Genomic DNA, 15,976 nt, shown 5'->3' on the forward strand with positions numbered 1-15,976 from the left:
TGTCGATCTCTATCAAAATTATGAATGCATTTACCCTTGACCCAACTGTCCTGCTTCAGGGAATTTATCCCACAGGTGTGCTTGGCACATGTACGTAATTTGTACATAACGAACATACAAGGACATTCACTGGAGTATTGTTCATAACAGCAAAAGATTAGAAACTACCCAAACTATCCATTAATAGGGGACTGGTTGAATAAATTTTTGTACACCTGTACAATAGAGTCATACCTGGCTATAATAAACAAGGAAGTTCTCTAAGCACTACTATGGAAAGATCATCTAGATATGTCAGAATTAAAAAGAAAGAAAAAGTACACTATAGTATTCTAGTTTTTGTGTAAAAGAAAGGGGTGGAGAATTAGAATATTAAATTCTATTTGTTAAAAGAAACAAAGAATAATCAAAATTGGAAATTGGCAAATTTTTTCTGTAAAGGGTCCGATAGTAAATATTATCTGATAGTAAATATTGGGACAAAGAGTCAGCCTTGACTACTCAGCTCTGCTATTGTAGCAGGAAAGCAGCCATAGACCATACAAAAACAAACAAGTGGGGCTGTGTTCAACAAAACTTTATTTACAGAAACAAATGCCACCTCATGCATAGCTTGCCAAAGACAATTCTTGCTCTAAATTAATAAAATCAGTTACCTTTGTGCGGAAAGGGGCTATATGTTGGGAATTTGGTGAATGGGAGATAAAGGTGAGAAAAAGATTTTACTTTATATAGTATTTTTCATTTTTGAACCATGTGATTTATTGTATCACCTATTTTAAATGCTAAGTGTAATGACTGGAAGAAGTTCATGAAATATGTGAAAAAGGAATACAAAAGTGTACATATAAGTTATTACAGTTATATGTATGTACATAGGTTGTATATTAAACAGAAACCAAGAAATGAAGGGTATTGTTAGAATGGGAGAAATGTTGCAGTTTAGAGTTGACTTACCCCAAAACATAATATTTTTATAAAAATAAAAATATGAATTGATTGAAAAATCGATTATGAAAGAGAAATCTGACTAAATGAAAAGTTAATCGTCTCCAGAATTGTATTTGTTTGTTTTGTAAAATGTGACAAGAAGAACTGTCTTTTTTTACAGAGTTACTTATTTTTGTAATTATTCTTTGGAAGGTCTTAATTACAGAACACGGTGACCTGGGTAATAGCAGATTTTTAGATCCAAGAAACAAAATTTCCTTTAAGTTTGATCACTTACGGAAAGAAGCAAGTGACCCCCAGCCAGAGGAAGTAGATGGAGGTCTGAAGTCTTGGAGAGAATCCTGTGACAGTGCTTTAAGGGCCTATGTGAAAGATCATTATTCCAACGGCTTCTGTACTGTTAAGTATCTGCCTGCTTCATTATTAGAGTGTTGTTTTTCTTATATTTACCTTATCATTTGGAGGCTTTGGCCAGCCACAACATATCTTCTTTTTTTTTTTTTTCTTTTTTTTTTTTTTGCGGTACATGGGCCTCTCACTGTTGTGGCCTCTCCCGTTGCGGAGCACAGGCTCCGGACGTGCAGGTTCAGCGGCCATGGCTCACGGGCCCAGCCGCTCCGCGGCACGTGGGATCCTCCCGGACCGGGGCATAAACCCATGTCCCCTGCATCGGCAGGCGGACTCCCAACCACTGCGCCAGCAGGGAAGCCCTACCTAGAAATATTTTTGTTTCTCCTGTCCTTAAGTGGGTTGGGTATGGGGTGAGGGAGGACATTTCTTCAGTTAAGATAGTAATTCCTGTAAGTTACTTCTCTTCTCCTTCCACCTTGCCCCTCCTTCCTCTCCTCTACTTCTCCCTTCCCTCATCTCTCTCTCTCTGCTATACAACCAAACCATGGAGCATTCTGCTCCTACTAGTGCCCTCCTCATTACTTATCCACTTCTTAACCCTATGAATTTTGGCTTCAGTCCCTACTCTACAAAAACTGCTCTCTGAGGTTACTAATGATTCCTGAATTGCCTGACCCAGTGTCCTTTTCTTGGTCCTTGACTTTTGTATGGCATTTCACACTGAGGCCAACCAGCTACTTCTAGAAATTATCTTTTCTTAGGCTGCTATGTCAGTACCCTCTAATTATTCTTACTCTGTCTCTGCTTATTTCTTTACCTCTCCCCTACTTTTGTAAATGTAGGCATTCCCCATTGCTGTATTTCTCTCTCTCAAAAACTCATAGTTTATTTAGTGTAGGGGAAGTTACAGAATATTGTGTCAGAAAAGCAATGGGTTTGGGTTCTACCTTAACCACTTTCTGAATGACCTTGGACAAGAAGCTCTGTGAACTTCACCTTTATCATCTATAGATAATAACAGTGTGTTTCACTATATTTATTAGAGCAAAAGGAAAATAAATATAAAAACACTTTGTGGACTATAAAGCCTTTTGTTTTTTTCTTTTCCTTGGTGATCACATTTTTGTTCACCTCTCCTACACTAAGGAACAGTTGGTATTTCTAACTTCTAGCTGGACATTTCCATCTGAATTTTCTAATTTGTTAATGACACCACTGTCTTTCTAGTCACCCAAGCATGCAAGTACTTTGGCCCCTTCCTTTCTCTTGCCCTTCACTTGCTATATGTTGCCAGACTTTTGACTGTGCTTCTGCATCCTTATGCCCATTGACACTACCCTATTTTACTGCCTAGATTAATTCTGTAGCCTAACTTTCAACTTTTCTCCCATTTTACTCTGTACACCAATATTGATTATTATCCCCAAATAGTTATGGTCATGTTGTTTTGGTTTCTGTCCGTTGCCTGTAGAATAAAGTCCAGTCTTCTTACCTTACATCTACTACTACATGGCCTAAATCTACCATCCTATGTTATCTTCCACAGTTCCACTTCACACACACCCTCTAACCTGACAGAACTAATTACCATTGAGTCATTCACTGGACCAGCACCCCCGTTTCCTCCCTGAACTGCCTACTCATCTTTATTCTCAGTCTCTACTTACCAGAATCTCATCTGTCTTGTAAGGCCCATTCCAACTGGTACCTCTCTTGTACCCTAAACCTAAAGCAGTATTTCCTTCTGTATTCATTGTACCACTCTCTTCTCTAGAACTTAACATGTGGTTTGTGTTCATATTCCATGAACTCTCTGAGTTGTAAGCTTACCCTGTTTGACTCTTCATCTCCCCCAAGGATTTAGCACACTGCTTTTGTATAGTGTTTGTTGCTTAAATATGTTTTCAAGAATCTAACTTTTTTTTTTTAACAATAGGTTTATGCTAAAACTATAGATGGGCAACAGACCATTATTGCATGTATTGAAAGCCACCAGTTTCAGCCTAAAAACTTCTGGTAAGAAAGTAAATGTTCTCTTCTTTTTTTAATCTAATTTATACAGGAAAGAAACCAAACCAGCAGTTGAGACTTGTTTTTTTATTTTTTATAAATTTATTTTTTTTATTTTTGGCTGTGTTGGGTTTTTGTTGCTGCACACGGGCTTCCTGTAGTTGCGGCGAGCGGGGCTACTCTTTGTTGTAGCACACGGGCTTCTCATTGCAGTGGCCTCTCTTGTTGCGGAGCACGGGCTGTAGGCGTGGGGACTTCAGTAGTTGTGTGCAGTCTCGGTAGCTGTGGCTCGCGGGCTCTAGAGCGCAGGCTCAGTAGTTGTGGTGCACGGGCTTAGTTGCTCCGAGGCATGTGGGATCTTCCTGGACCAGGGCTCGAACCGGTGTGCCCTGCATTGGCAGGCGGATTCTTAACCACTGTGCCACCAGGGAAGCCCGAGACTTGGTTTTTAATCTAACTAGCTTGCGATAAGTTATCTGACTTAGAGGTTTCAGTTCCCTACTGCAGAATGAGGGACTTGGATGTGATCATTTAGATTTCTTCTAAGATTTTATAATTTATCTTTCAAATATTACTCTTATATTGAGTGAGAATAAGTGATTAATAAAGTACCCAGTGGGAAGTGTGAGTTTTACTTGAGTTTGTTTAATAATACTTGAGTTACTGCATAACTCAGTGGCCCATCCATTTGTTTGTGCAAAAGCCTCTCATGAGCAGAACAGGCATGGTTTTCTACTCCAAGATAAAAAATGAAAGGTGAAAGTCAGAATAACTTAGAAAAGGCTTATGATTAGGCCAGTTGGATACAAACTTACATTTGAGTGGATAGAGCCCTGGATTTGTCAAACTGGAAATGACTTGTTTCTTTTTGGCAAATCACCTCTTCTTATTGTTAATTCTACACTGTTGTGTGTTTTAATAGGAATGGTCGTTGGAGATCAGAATGGAAGTTTACCATCACACCATCTACAGCCCAGGTGGTTGGAGTACTTAAGATTCAGGTGAGATCCCAATATGTTAATAGGCCATGTTAAAACATCACATCTTTAAAACAAACATGCAAGTTGATATTTGTTCTGACATTAGAAATAAGGAACAGCTCTATGTAGATGCAAAAGGAGATCAATGGTAAATACAAATAGAAGTTGAAGCCTCCTTCCTAGGGAAGTACTGTAGTTAAACAGAGCTATTCTGGGTTGATAAAGGATAGTCATGTGAAGTGTACTGCTTGCTTGTTATTTTTCTCTTTCAAAGATAACCTAAGATTTTTCCAGGAATTATCAAGCAGCAGTTCTACGAAAGAAGAAAATAAGTGATTATTAAGAAGTGACTATATAGCAGTTACTGGAACTTACTTAGAGTCTTTTATGTATCTTGTTTAAATGTGTACATATACATATACTTAAGGTTAAGTCTTAGCTCTGAAGAAAGCTACATGAATGGACTTGTTGTTCTATTTTATTTATTTATTTTACAGTAATGACAGGAGGTTTTAAACCAAGTAAATAAAACAGAGGAACTAGAGAGAATGGCCAAGTGTGATAAACCAAGCAGAGTAGATTTCTAATGCTGGTGTCAGAACAGACAGGCAGGTGAATAAGGAGCTTATTAACTCATTTGATGCCTATCTGGATTGAAGTCTTCTGATATCCTAACAGGTTTGACTTTCAAAATTCATGGTGATTTAATTCTTAAGCCCAACTAACTCTGAAGTCAGATTAAACAGTTAATGATATCTAAGAAGATCAGTACCTAATTTTACCTCTATTGTATTGTGGTTAAGTCTTGCTTTAATAACAATTAGCAAGAGTTGCCTTCTGAAATGGTATAATTTAATCGAAATATACATAGGAGATGTCATCTGTAACCACTTTTTTCGTACGTACTGATTACTTCCTGCTACAAGTAGCTGCACCTCTCTTCCTGGGAGCTTTTCCTAGCTTTAGGAGCATTCCCAACTCAGATGAGGCAAACTGGAAGTATTACATTCATAGCTCTGGCACAGCCCTTAGTGCCATTCAAAAGCTGGTGGGTAAATATGCCAGCTTCTTCACCCCTCAGGTGGGACAGCTCTAAAGCATGTTCTGCATAGTCTTCCAGAGTCCAGTGCCCGCAGCTGTAATGTGTTCCTTAATGCACCTAGAACACTTCCTTGCCTTTTCTGTCTCATTTCCTTAGTCCTTACTAGTGCTTCCTGAGATTACCTCCGAAATAAACTTTATCTCACAAATCTTTATCCCAGGGTCGGCTTCTGGGGGAGCCCAACCGAAGAAAATATATTGTTCTATACCTGTTGACTATGTCTATGCTCTAGACCTCTTGTAACTGTGGCATCAGTATTAACCTGGCAGCTTACTATAAATTTATGCAAGGAAATTTATTTTCCTCCTAGAAGGAAATAAGTTACTTGTGTTTCAGCTTTGCCAAGGCAAACCTATAAATTAAGAGCGCACATCACAGAGGTTTCTGATAAGACTTTTACAACAGGGCCCAGTACCCAGACCTCATTTATAACTTACCCCAGACTGGCTGATCACTTTGGGGGAAAGCTTACTTCATTTACATATCTTTTAAAAATCAGAGTGAGAGTTATTTGGAAATGTCATTAAGATATTTAAACCTTTGGTTATTCTATAAGCAAAAGGATAGCTCTGGGAAGGCAACAATTTCTGAGGATTTACATTGATGATAGTCATGTTGAAATTTTTATTAGCAGATGAAACCTAGGAAAGGTTTTGTTACTTTTGGTGACTGTGACTGAACCTATCTTGTAAATTGCTGAAACTTCCTGAGCCTTACATCTAGTTGAATGGTTAGTCTGTCTCTTGGGTAATCCTCCTTCTTGCTAATTGTTCTCATAATTGTAGTACCCCACTTTGCCGTACTTTTTTTCAGGACTGCTTTTGCCTTACTTATTTTTGTAGCCTGATTTACCAGTAGAATATTTATTTTTCAGTCCTGTCTTTAACCCTCAATCAAGCTTTTCCTGCACTTGGTCAGATCTACTTAACCAAAAACGATGATGGTATATATGGAGAGATGCGTAAAGGATTAGGATCCATTAAAATTTCTTGGTTTTCACAGAGAAAAACTAACATTAATTGATTTTATTTTAATATTTTTAAGAGTGAAATCTTATTTAAGATCTTTGTATTCACAGTGCGTAGCACAGTGTCTGGAAAGCAACAAGCCCATAGTAATGTTGTTCATTAATTAATAATGAGTTTTCCCTGCTAAGGAAAGAGAATTCTTAAATTTAAGTCTTCTGTGAATTTTAACCACCATTGTAAATTACCATTGGTCATACTAATTATTTGCTCAGACTTGATAAGTTTGGGGATGGCTGAAAGCATGGATTTGTGCTCTAAGCAGTAAGTTTCTATGTGACCTACATAACTTGCTCAAACATTGTCTCACACAGGTTCACTATTATGAAGATGGTAATGTTCAGTTGGTTAGTCATAAAGATGTACAGGACTCAGTAACTGTTTCGGTGAGTGTGGAATATTTAATGTCTGTCTCACTTTCATCTTGTTTTTGTTTTAAAAAAATTAGCTTTGATCCTGAGTACTGATTCTTTCTTTTTCTTTTTTTTTTTTTAATTTATTTATTTTATTTTTGGCTGCGTTGGGTCTTTGTTGCTGCGTGGGCTTTCTCTAGTTGCGGTGAGCAGGGCTACTCTGTGTTGTGGTGCACGGGCTTCTCCTTGCAGTGGCTTCTCTTGTTGCGGAGCACAAGCTCTAGGTGCACAGGCTTCAGCAGTTGTGGCTTGCAGGTTCTAGAGTACAGGCTCAGTAGTTGTAGCACACAGGCTTAGTTGCTCCACGGCATGTAGAATCTTCCCGGGCCAGGGCTTGAACCCGTGTCCCCTGCATTGGCAGGCAGATTCTTAACCACTGCACCACCATGGAGGCCCCTGAGTACTGATTCTGCCACTAGAAATTTAGGTTGTTTTCACTACTTTGATTTTGGCAGCCTTTACCTTTTTTTAAAGCACTTTATAAAAGATTCTACTTTTTTATATTTTTAAATTTTTATTGAAATATAGTTGATTTACAATGTTGTGTTAGTTTCAGGTATACAGCAAAGTGATTCAGTTACATATATATATGTGTATGTATGTATATATATATTCTTTTTTTAGATTCTTTTCCATTATAGGTTATTAAGATACTGAGTATAGTTCCCTGTGCTAAGCAGTAGGTCCTTGTTTTGGGCAGCTTATAATTGTTAGTATGTAACCAGCCCGTTTTGTTGGTTGCTTGATGTTAGTTCATAGTCTTTGAGAATAGTGATAATGGCTTTAGAGAATTCAGACTTCTTTTTCTTTCTCAGTTGTGAGATTTGCTCAAAGAACAGCAGTATCTTCAACTGATAAATACCAGGAGGAAGGAAAGTTTGCCAAACTAAACCTTAGAGGGGTTATCATTCATACATTCATATCATTAGAGAAACCGAACATTTTTAGGAATATTCAATCAAACGGTATTGTGTTCCATACCTGGAAAGAAGGGACATAATTTTTTGTGCATTCACAGTACTTCTTTATATTCCTAGAAGTTACTGAGCACTCTCAAATAGCTTTTGTTTATGTGTGTTATATCTATCTACCTTAGTAGAAATTAAAACCGAAAAATGTTAAAAATACTTATTAATTTAAAAATAACAATAACAGGGACTCCCTGGCAGTCCAGTGGTTAAGACTCCGTGCTTTCACTGCAGGGGGTGCGGGTTTGATACCTTTTTGGAGAATTAAGTTCCCACATGCCACACCACGTGGCATGGTCAAAAAAGAAAAATCTAAAGCAAAAATAACAATAACAAACCCATTACTTGTTAACCTTCACTTTCACAATAAACAGCTGAATTTTCCAAGTTAAAAAAAATTAGTGAAAAGAATGTCATTGATTTACATTTTCACAGTGTGTAATGTCTGACTTAATAAAAGACAACTGGATTCTCATATGTGCTTCACACATTAGCCCTCAAAAAGTAATGAAGTCGGGACTTCCCTGGTGGCACAGTGGTTAAGAATCCGCCTGCCAATGCAGGGGACACGGGTTCGAGCCCTGGTCCAGGAAGATCACACATGCCTTGGAGCAACTAAGCCCATGTGCCACAACTACTGAGCCTGCACTCTGGAGCCCGCGAGCCACAACTACTGAAGCCTAAGTGCCACAAATACTGAAGCCTAAGTGCCTAGAGCCTAAGCCATCGCAGTGAGAAGCCGATGCACCGCAACAGAGTACCCCTGCTCACCACAACTAGAGAAAGCCCGTGCACAGCAATGAAGACCCAACGCAGCCAAAAATAAATAAATAGATTTATTTTAAAAAAAGAAAAAAAGTAATGAAGTCATCACACATTACATAGCTTCTATGAAACTACACTGTACATACATGAGAGTGAGAGTGGAAAAGGCAATTAACTATGTCTTAGTATTATTATGAATAGAAAGTAGTTTTGACTCTTTGAAAGGATCTTGGGATGCTGCCCTGGGCATTAAATCTCACCCTCTTTAATTCTGTTTTACTTAATTGTGAAAGAAAGAGAGAGATTCAATTCATTTTGTACCCGAATCTTGTAAAGCAAAATGTGATTGATTGGCTTAGAGGAGCCTCTGAGCTTAGAATATATGACTGATATGTCTGAGGGCATCGTTTATATCATCTTAAACCAGAGATATTTTCAAGGCATAAAAATTTCAAGACATCATGATGTCTTTTGGGCATACTGTAGTAGATTGGAAAGAAATGTGGGGTTTTTTGATGAGGACCTGGATTTGGATCCCATCTTTATCATTCGAAGGCTGTATAATTTTGGTCAAGTCACTTAAGAGGATTCTGTTTTCTCATCTGCAAAATGGAGGTGGTAATAATAACATCTATTTCACAGGGTTGTTGTGAGAATCAAAGAAGATAATGTGAATGGGAAAGGTTGAAAAACTAAATTGTTATACAAATGTTAGTTTAGATGGAGTTACTTTTTAGTATTTTTTTATTCACTGCTTACTGAATTATATTCACTGCTTAAGAATTTTTAAAATTCTTATTTCCCCCTTTTCCTCTCTCTATTAGAATGAAGTCCAAACTGCTAAGGAGTTTATTAAAATTATAGAGCATGCAGAAAATGAGTATCAGGTAAGATGATTTGAAACTGGTTTTTCTAGGTCTAATGCCTTATTTTGCTTTTAACATATCTTGTTACACTTCTCTCTCCTTTGAACATAAATATACATGTTGCTCAGTGTTAGTAAGTGTGAGACTTTGCAGACCTTCTTGCATTCTGCTTACAATCAAGGTTTTGGCATTGGAAGGTACTACAGATTTCCCCTACTATCCCAAAGTAGAGCGTTCCTGTGAAACCTTTCCTAAGTCCAAATGGCATGAAGCAGAGAAGCAATTACCTTAGAACACATCTTGCTTTCAGGTGCACAAATAATTGAGGTACAGCACAGATGCTCACAGATGCAGTTCACAGCTCCAGCTTGCTTGATGCTGAGCTGCTGAGTGTAATTCCTGAGGAAGGAGCTTGGTGGGGTCACTGTTACTGCTCATGGTGCACCCTGCCCCTATAACAGCCTCACTGCAAAACAAATGCTGAACGCTGTTTTTGCTTTTTGCTTTGGTAAAAGCAAAGTGACATAAAGCAAACTTTGGAAAAGCGGGGGATACCTGTATAGCCCTTGTTTTAGAAATAATATAGGTGGGCTTCTTAACCTGCTTCAGAGATTGGAGAAATGCTCACTAGAAATCTTACAGCCTGTATGTCCTTTGGGGACTCAAGCATGTCCTTTGACTATATCTGGTTTCTGTTCAAGCAACTTATTTTCTATTATCTATTGCAGACAGCAATTAGTGAAAACTATCAAACAATGTCAGACACCACGTTCAAGGCCTTGCGCCGGCAACTTCCAGTTACCCGCACCAAAATCGACTGGAACAAGATACTCAGCTACAAGATTGGCAAAGAAATGCAGAATGCTTAAAGGCTGAATGTAGGATTCTTCAATACATGGAAAGAAAGGATGCAATGTGTGGTCATATGATAAATAAGTGATTTATAAACAAGAGTGATATTTTGCTAGGGCTTTCAAAGTTAACAGGTTTTCTAGCCTCATGGAATACTGTTGAACCTATAGCATTGTCTTGATTCTTTTGTGTTTTCTGCCTGGTAATTTTCTGTTTTCACTATATCTACTTGTAAATTTTTTTTTTTTTTTTCAATTCTGCCACATTTAATGATGGAGAGAGATATCTATCCTGGAGTCATTTTACTGTTTAGAAAATTTTCCTAGCCATGAAGCCCTGTCACTGACATAGACAGGTAATATGTTCAGTACTTTTCTACCCAGTCCTTCAAAGCACTTCTGGTACTTCAGTGGTTTTTACTGATCAACCAACAGCTAAAGAGGCTATGCTACAAACTACAGCTGAATGGAAGACACATTCATCCTTCTCCCTCCAGTTGCTTTGATCATCATTTATAGCATCTCATAACTATAGTTTCAAACATTTGGATTGGGGTTTTTCAGACCCTTTTTAGAGGCAAAGGAAGTTTTCTGGAAGTTCCATTATAGCCAGCTTCTCTGGGGAAGTTGTTTTTAAATCCAAAGACTTGAACCACATTCCCTACAAATGAACGTGTTTGCTTTCTTCCCTTCCATCACTGTTTTCTTCTCATCTAGTACCATTATAGTTGTAGACATGTGCAGTTTTAGAAGAGTTTTACCAACTTATTATTATTTTTTTAATATTCAAAAACTGCTGACATACTAGGGATATAGTAGAGTATAAAACTTGAAAAAATGCAGATGTTGAAGGAATAATAGGTATCTTGTGCTTTAATACTTTGTGGCAGAATTGTACTATAAGCGAATGAATCAAACAACTATGTTAATCTCAAACAAAAACTAAAAATGAACCAAAGTGAGAAGGACAACGTTCAGACAGTATCTTTCTATTGTAACCTGTTATTTAAGGGAATACTAGTGATTTGTTCTAAATAGGATGTAAAACTTTTTCCAAATTACTTCCTCAGTCCTGCCTGCCAACTCAAATATAACTGTGATATAGCAACCCTTCCCAAGTTTATTGGCAGGTAAGGTGTGATCTCAGAATACACAGGTAACATAGATATGATATAACTGGTAATGGTGGATTCATTTACATTGTTTACACTTCTATGACCAGGCCTTAAGGGAAGGTCAGTTTTTTAAAAACCAAGTAGTGTCTTCCTCCAAATACATGTCAAAAGAAGGGTTTGTGTTTCAGCTTTGTTTCTGCTTGGTAATACAGTCAAGCAAGAGTTTATTTCCAAGTGACCCATTGAGCTGTGTAAGCATTTTTGTTTATTTCAAATAAAATATATTTGTATTATTTGTCATTCATACTATCCATCCATACCACACTATCCTCTGTATCAGGTAGTCCAATAGAAATATACCTGTTTTGTTCTTAAATTGTCTGAGTCTCTCCTTTTTGAGCCAGTCTCTTCAGCCTTTGTTCTCAAGGTAAGATATGGAACTGATCTTATTTGATGAGAATGTTCAAGGTTTCTGAAATTGTTTTCTACATTCAACTACTATAAATTCAGTGACTATCCAAAGACTTGCAAAGAACAGCTTTCTTTTTTTTTTTTTTTTGGTAGACATGCCATGTGGACCATAGTTCCATGACCAGGGATTGAACCCATGCCCCCTACAGTGGGGAGCGTGGAGTCTTAACCACTGGACCACCAGAGAAGTCCTACCCCCCTTTTTTTCTTTTTTAAAGTTTGAGCAATTTCTCTATGGATCATACTGGTTTACACTCAGTGGCTACTGGTGTTTCAAAGGCTTTGTTTTAGGGTTTCCATTTCTGTCAAAAAGAAAAATCTAGTTATCTTCTCTTCCTATCACTCAGAAAACAAGGCCCAAGTAATTATAGTTACTAGGTAGGAAGTAGAAGTGAAAGAATCCCTGCACTGTGAACTTGAGTAATATTTCACATCAACTTTAAATGCTGCTTCCTTTCCATATGAGTTTAACTTGCTTACAGACATGTGGGAAAGGCTTCTGTCCTGTTTCCCAAAATGGAACCAGAGGCATTTCAGTGCTTCACCTTCCATTCAAGGCCAGTTCAAATTCCTACCCCTTTGAGGGACATTTAGGTGTACTACACTATGTACTTGTAGTACAGGTTCAAGCATTCTGGCCTTTGCCTTTAACTTACTAACCCCATCAGCCTGCCCCATAGATTTCCTTAGTCCATACAGACTTTTGTAAAGACTCTTAATCTCTTGGCCATCTAAAGCCCTTGGTTTCTTATATAACTGGAGGTCAACTCTCCTTGCCAAGTCCTACACAGACCTCCTGATTTCCTTAACCTCCTTCAGCAGAGAATTTGCTTGAATTGTGTCTATTTTACCACACTGCTGAAATCAGCCTATGGTATCCTAGGGCAAAAGTTTCCCAGCCAGAGGGAGAGGAGTTTTCTGTGAGGCCTCACTCCTATATTTGAAATTTTGAAATTACACTGCTGAAATTTTGAAATTACTGCTTCATTTGTGCCTGGATGGTTGTGCTTCTGTTAGTTGCCTAGTTCTAGTAGTGCCTGTTCTTTTTTTTTTTTTTAATAAATTTATTTATTTATTTATTTTTGGCTGCGTTGGGTCTTCGTTGCTGCACGCGGGCTTTCTCTAGTTGCGGCATGCAGGCCGCTTATCGCGGTGGCCTGTCTCATTTTGGAGCATGGGCTCTGGGTGCATGGCCTTCAGTAGTTGTGGCTCGCAGGCTCTAGAGCGCAGGCTCAGTAGTTGTGGCGCCACGGGCTCAGTTGCTCCACGGCATGTGGGATCTTCACGGACCAGGGCTCGAACCCGTATCCCCTGCACTGGCAGGTGGATTCTTAACCACTGTGCCACCAGGGAAGCTGTGCCTGTTCTTTTTTATAATCTAGAACTCATCTAGATTCATGAGATACTTAGCAAACCTTGGCACATTTTCTCCAAACTCACAAAAGACTGATACAATCTGAATGCCAGTTTATAAATTCATAATTTAAATAGAACTACCAAGCTACTTACTACTTGGGAAATCAAAGAAAGAAAGAAAGACTGGTAAATATAGAACAAAACTGGCTGGTCCCATAAGATAAGCTGAGCTAACTAAAATTCTCGCTTGAACAGAGTATAAAACAGAGTAGGTAATTCCCTGGTGGTCCAGCTGTTAGGACTGCATGCTTCCACTGAAGGGGGCACGAGTTCATTCCCTGTTCCAGGAACTAAGATTCTGAAAGCCGTGCAGTGCAGCCAAAAGCAAAACAAAAAAAAACAGGGTATAGATCTAAGCCCTCTGAGGGCAGAAACCAAATGTATCACAAAGTATTCTTACGTATGTTGACTCATTTACTGTGGTTATGTTCTGTAAAGTTGCCAGCAAACACTGAATTAGCACATATTGAAACGTTGCTCCTAGAGGAGATACAGAGTTAGGTTCCTGCAAGCATCTGGTCACAACAGTTTTGTCAACCGATCAATACATAATCTTGGTTTATATGTTTTTATTTAAATCACCTTATTTAATATTCATTTTTATTCATTAACAGTGAATTCACGCTGACAGCTAATGCTATCATAGGAACTTAACATGGGAATTTTCTCTCTAAGGGACATCACAGCCTTAGGAATACTAGGCAGCATTTCAGCACTATGTAGGCTTGGGGACCATTTTAAGCAGCGAAATCAACAAAAACAAAAAACGTGACCACAAAATAGACCACGAAAAGGATTTTTATTATATGAGCCTGAAACAAGAAAGCAGGACATGGCCTTGTTCCACTTCAGCTGGGAACATACACATTGGGCAGCTCAAATTTTTTTTGCCACTCTTCACATCCACAGACGACTACAAAAGTGCAGCAAATATTGATTGGGGGATTCCTAATTTTAGTGAGTAGGTGAATTTGCAAATACAAAATCTGCAAGTAACGAGGCTCAGCTGTACCTGCCACAGCCATTCCTTTGGTCTGTGGTAGACTGACCAATTTCAGCATCTCAGTTTAAGGGCTGTTTCTAGTTGCCTTAGAGTAGTCTTAGTGGAATACATAGTTAGAGACAATTCAAATGCTGAATTGTAGAATCCAAGTAACTAGAGTAACGTGAATTTTGAAAAAAAACAGGGCTTTTAACATTCTTCTCCAAAGTATGGTTATCTTCGGAGGCTCTAGGTTTGTTCCAGTAATGTCATTGGCCAGAGTTAACTTTCAGATTGCCTTCGGTGCTTCTTTAGTCCCAAACTAAAATCAACCTTACCACTTTAAAGTCAGATACTTATAAGTACAGATGGATTTGGGGAAGGCTTCAGGAAAGTGAGACTTGAGCTGGTTTGTGAAAGGTGGGAAGGAAGACCATTCTAGCCGTCTAGACAGTCACATGTGAAAATAACGATTACAACTCCAAGGGAAGTGGATTTTTCCAGACGAAACTGGTTTAGAGAGGTTCCCTTGTAACAAGCCACATAACATCACATTTTCACCCATGTTTTTACTATACTACAGCTATTTGTGTATGTTTTGTGAACATCCAGGAGACAGGCATAATTAGAGAAGGGGGAGGTTATGTACTCAGGAATAATGGGGGCTTAGATTTGTGGATCAGAATGGAGCCAGGATATGGGGATATATGTATACATATAGCTGATTCACTGTGTTATACAGCAGAAACTAACACAACATTGTAAAGCAATTATACTCCAATAAAGATGTTAAAAAAAAAAACAAACAATGGAGCCAGACATTCAGTTTGGGTATGGTGGGTGATTGATAGGTTTTTGAAATGGTAAGTAACAATGCAGTTCTGAGGAGTTCACTCTCTTTAATACTCAGGCCTCACCAGATAATTGGGGGAGAAAAAAGATAAAATCTTTGGCTACATTCCTAGTATTTACCCCTACTTTGAATAAGCAATTTCTAAGACAAGATTTTCCCCTGTTCTGTTTTCCCCCCTCCCTGTAGCTTTGGTTCCCACTGACATTGAATTTCCTGTTGCTAAAGCCTGTTTTTCTTGGCTTTAGTTGGTTGTTGGCCTGGGAAAAGGTACAGGGGTAGCCCAACTGGAGCATGATCTGGGTTCTGGGCATTCTTCACACTAGGTTAGACAGAGCGTGTGGCTTCCTACAGGGAATTACTTCGGAGAACAGCACCACCTTGGATATATTTGGAACTCTGGTATTTTTGTTTAAAGATTTTTTTACTGTAACTTTTATTATCTTTGCTCCATCCTAGTGTATGTGTTTTTGTTATTCAGAAGATAAATAGATGCTGAGGCTTGTTTTAAGTTTGTTCTTGTAGCCCTACCCCCTTTAGTTTGTCTTAACAGTCCGTCTTCTGAAACTTCTTTTACTTCTCTTCCTGGTACTGATGCTGTAGCTATTAACCATTTATTGCCTAACATAACAGTCTCTTGCTCTCAAGAAGCTAATATTTTGATGACTAGGGCAACCCTTAGCTAAATACTAGTAACAATTAAAGAGTAATACAGACTGGAGTGCAATTAAGTGCCCAAATATGTGGCTTAAGCCTCTCCACATAACGAAGCCTACGTGACAGAGAAAAGTAATGACTCTTCGTCCCAGCGGAGCCCCTTGTCCTTCCCTCCCACGCGTACTCACCTTTATCAGAGACAC

At 38.4% G+C, this 15,976-nt stretch overlaps 1 protein-coding gene across 1 annotated transcript in view; it reads left to right on the forward strand.

Annotated features, from left to right (window-relative positions):
- CAPZA1 (capping actin protein of muscle Z-line subunit alpha 1) overlaps positions 1–13,375 on the forward strand; it is a 49,132-nt gene extending 35,757 nt beyond the window's left edge. The window contains exons 5-10 of the mRNA XM_079930301.1: positions 1,144–1,350; positions 3,239–3,318; positions 4,235–4,313; positions 6,734–6,805; positions 9,390–9,452; positions 10,160–13,375. Coding sequence (XP_079786427.1) covers positions 1,144–1,350; positions 3,239–3,318; positions 4,235–4,313; positions 6,734–6,805; positions 9,390–9,452; positions 10,160–10,300 — 642 coding nt within the window. The 3' untranslated portion in view covers positions 10,301–13,375. The remainder of the gene's footprint in view (positions 1–1,143; positions 1,351–3,238; positions 3,319–4,234; positions 4,314–6,733; positions 6,806–9,389; positions 9,453–10,159) is intronic.
- The last annotated feature ends 2,601 nt before the right edge of the window (positions 13,376–15,976 follow it).

This window comes from Stenella coeruleoalba (assembly GCF_951394435.1).
Source record: "Stenella coeruleoalba genome assembly, chromosome: 1".
Classification (NCBI taxonomy): Eukaryota; Metazoa; Chordata; class Mammalia; order Artiodactyla; family Delphinidae; genus Stenella; species Stenella coeruleoalba.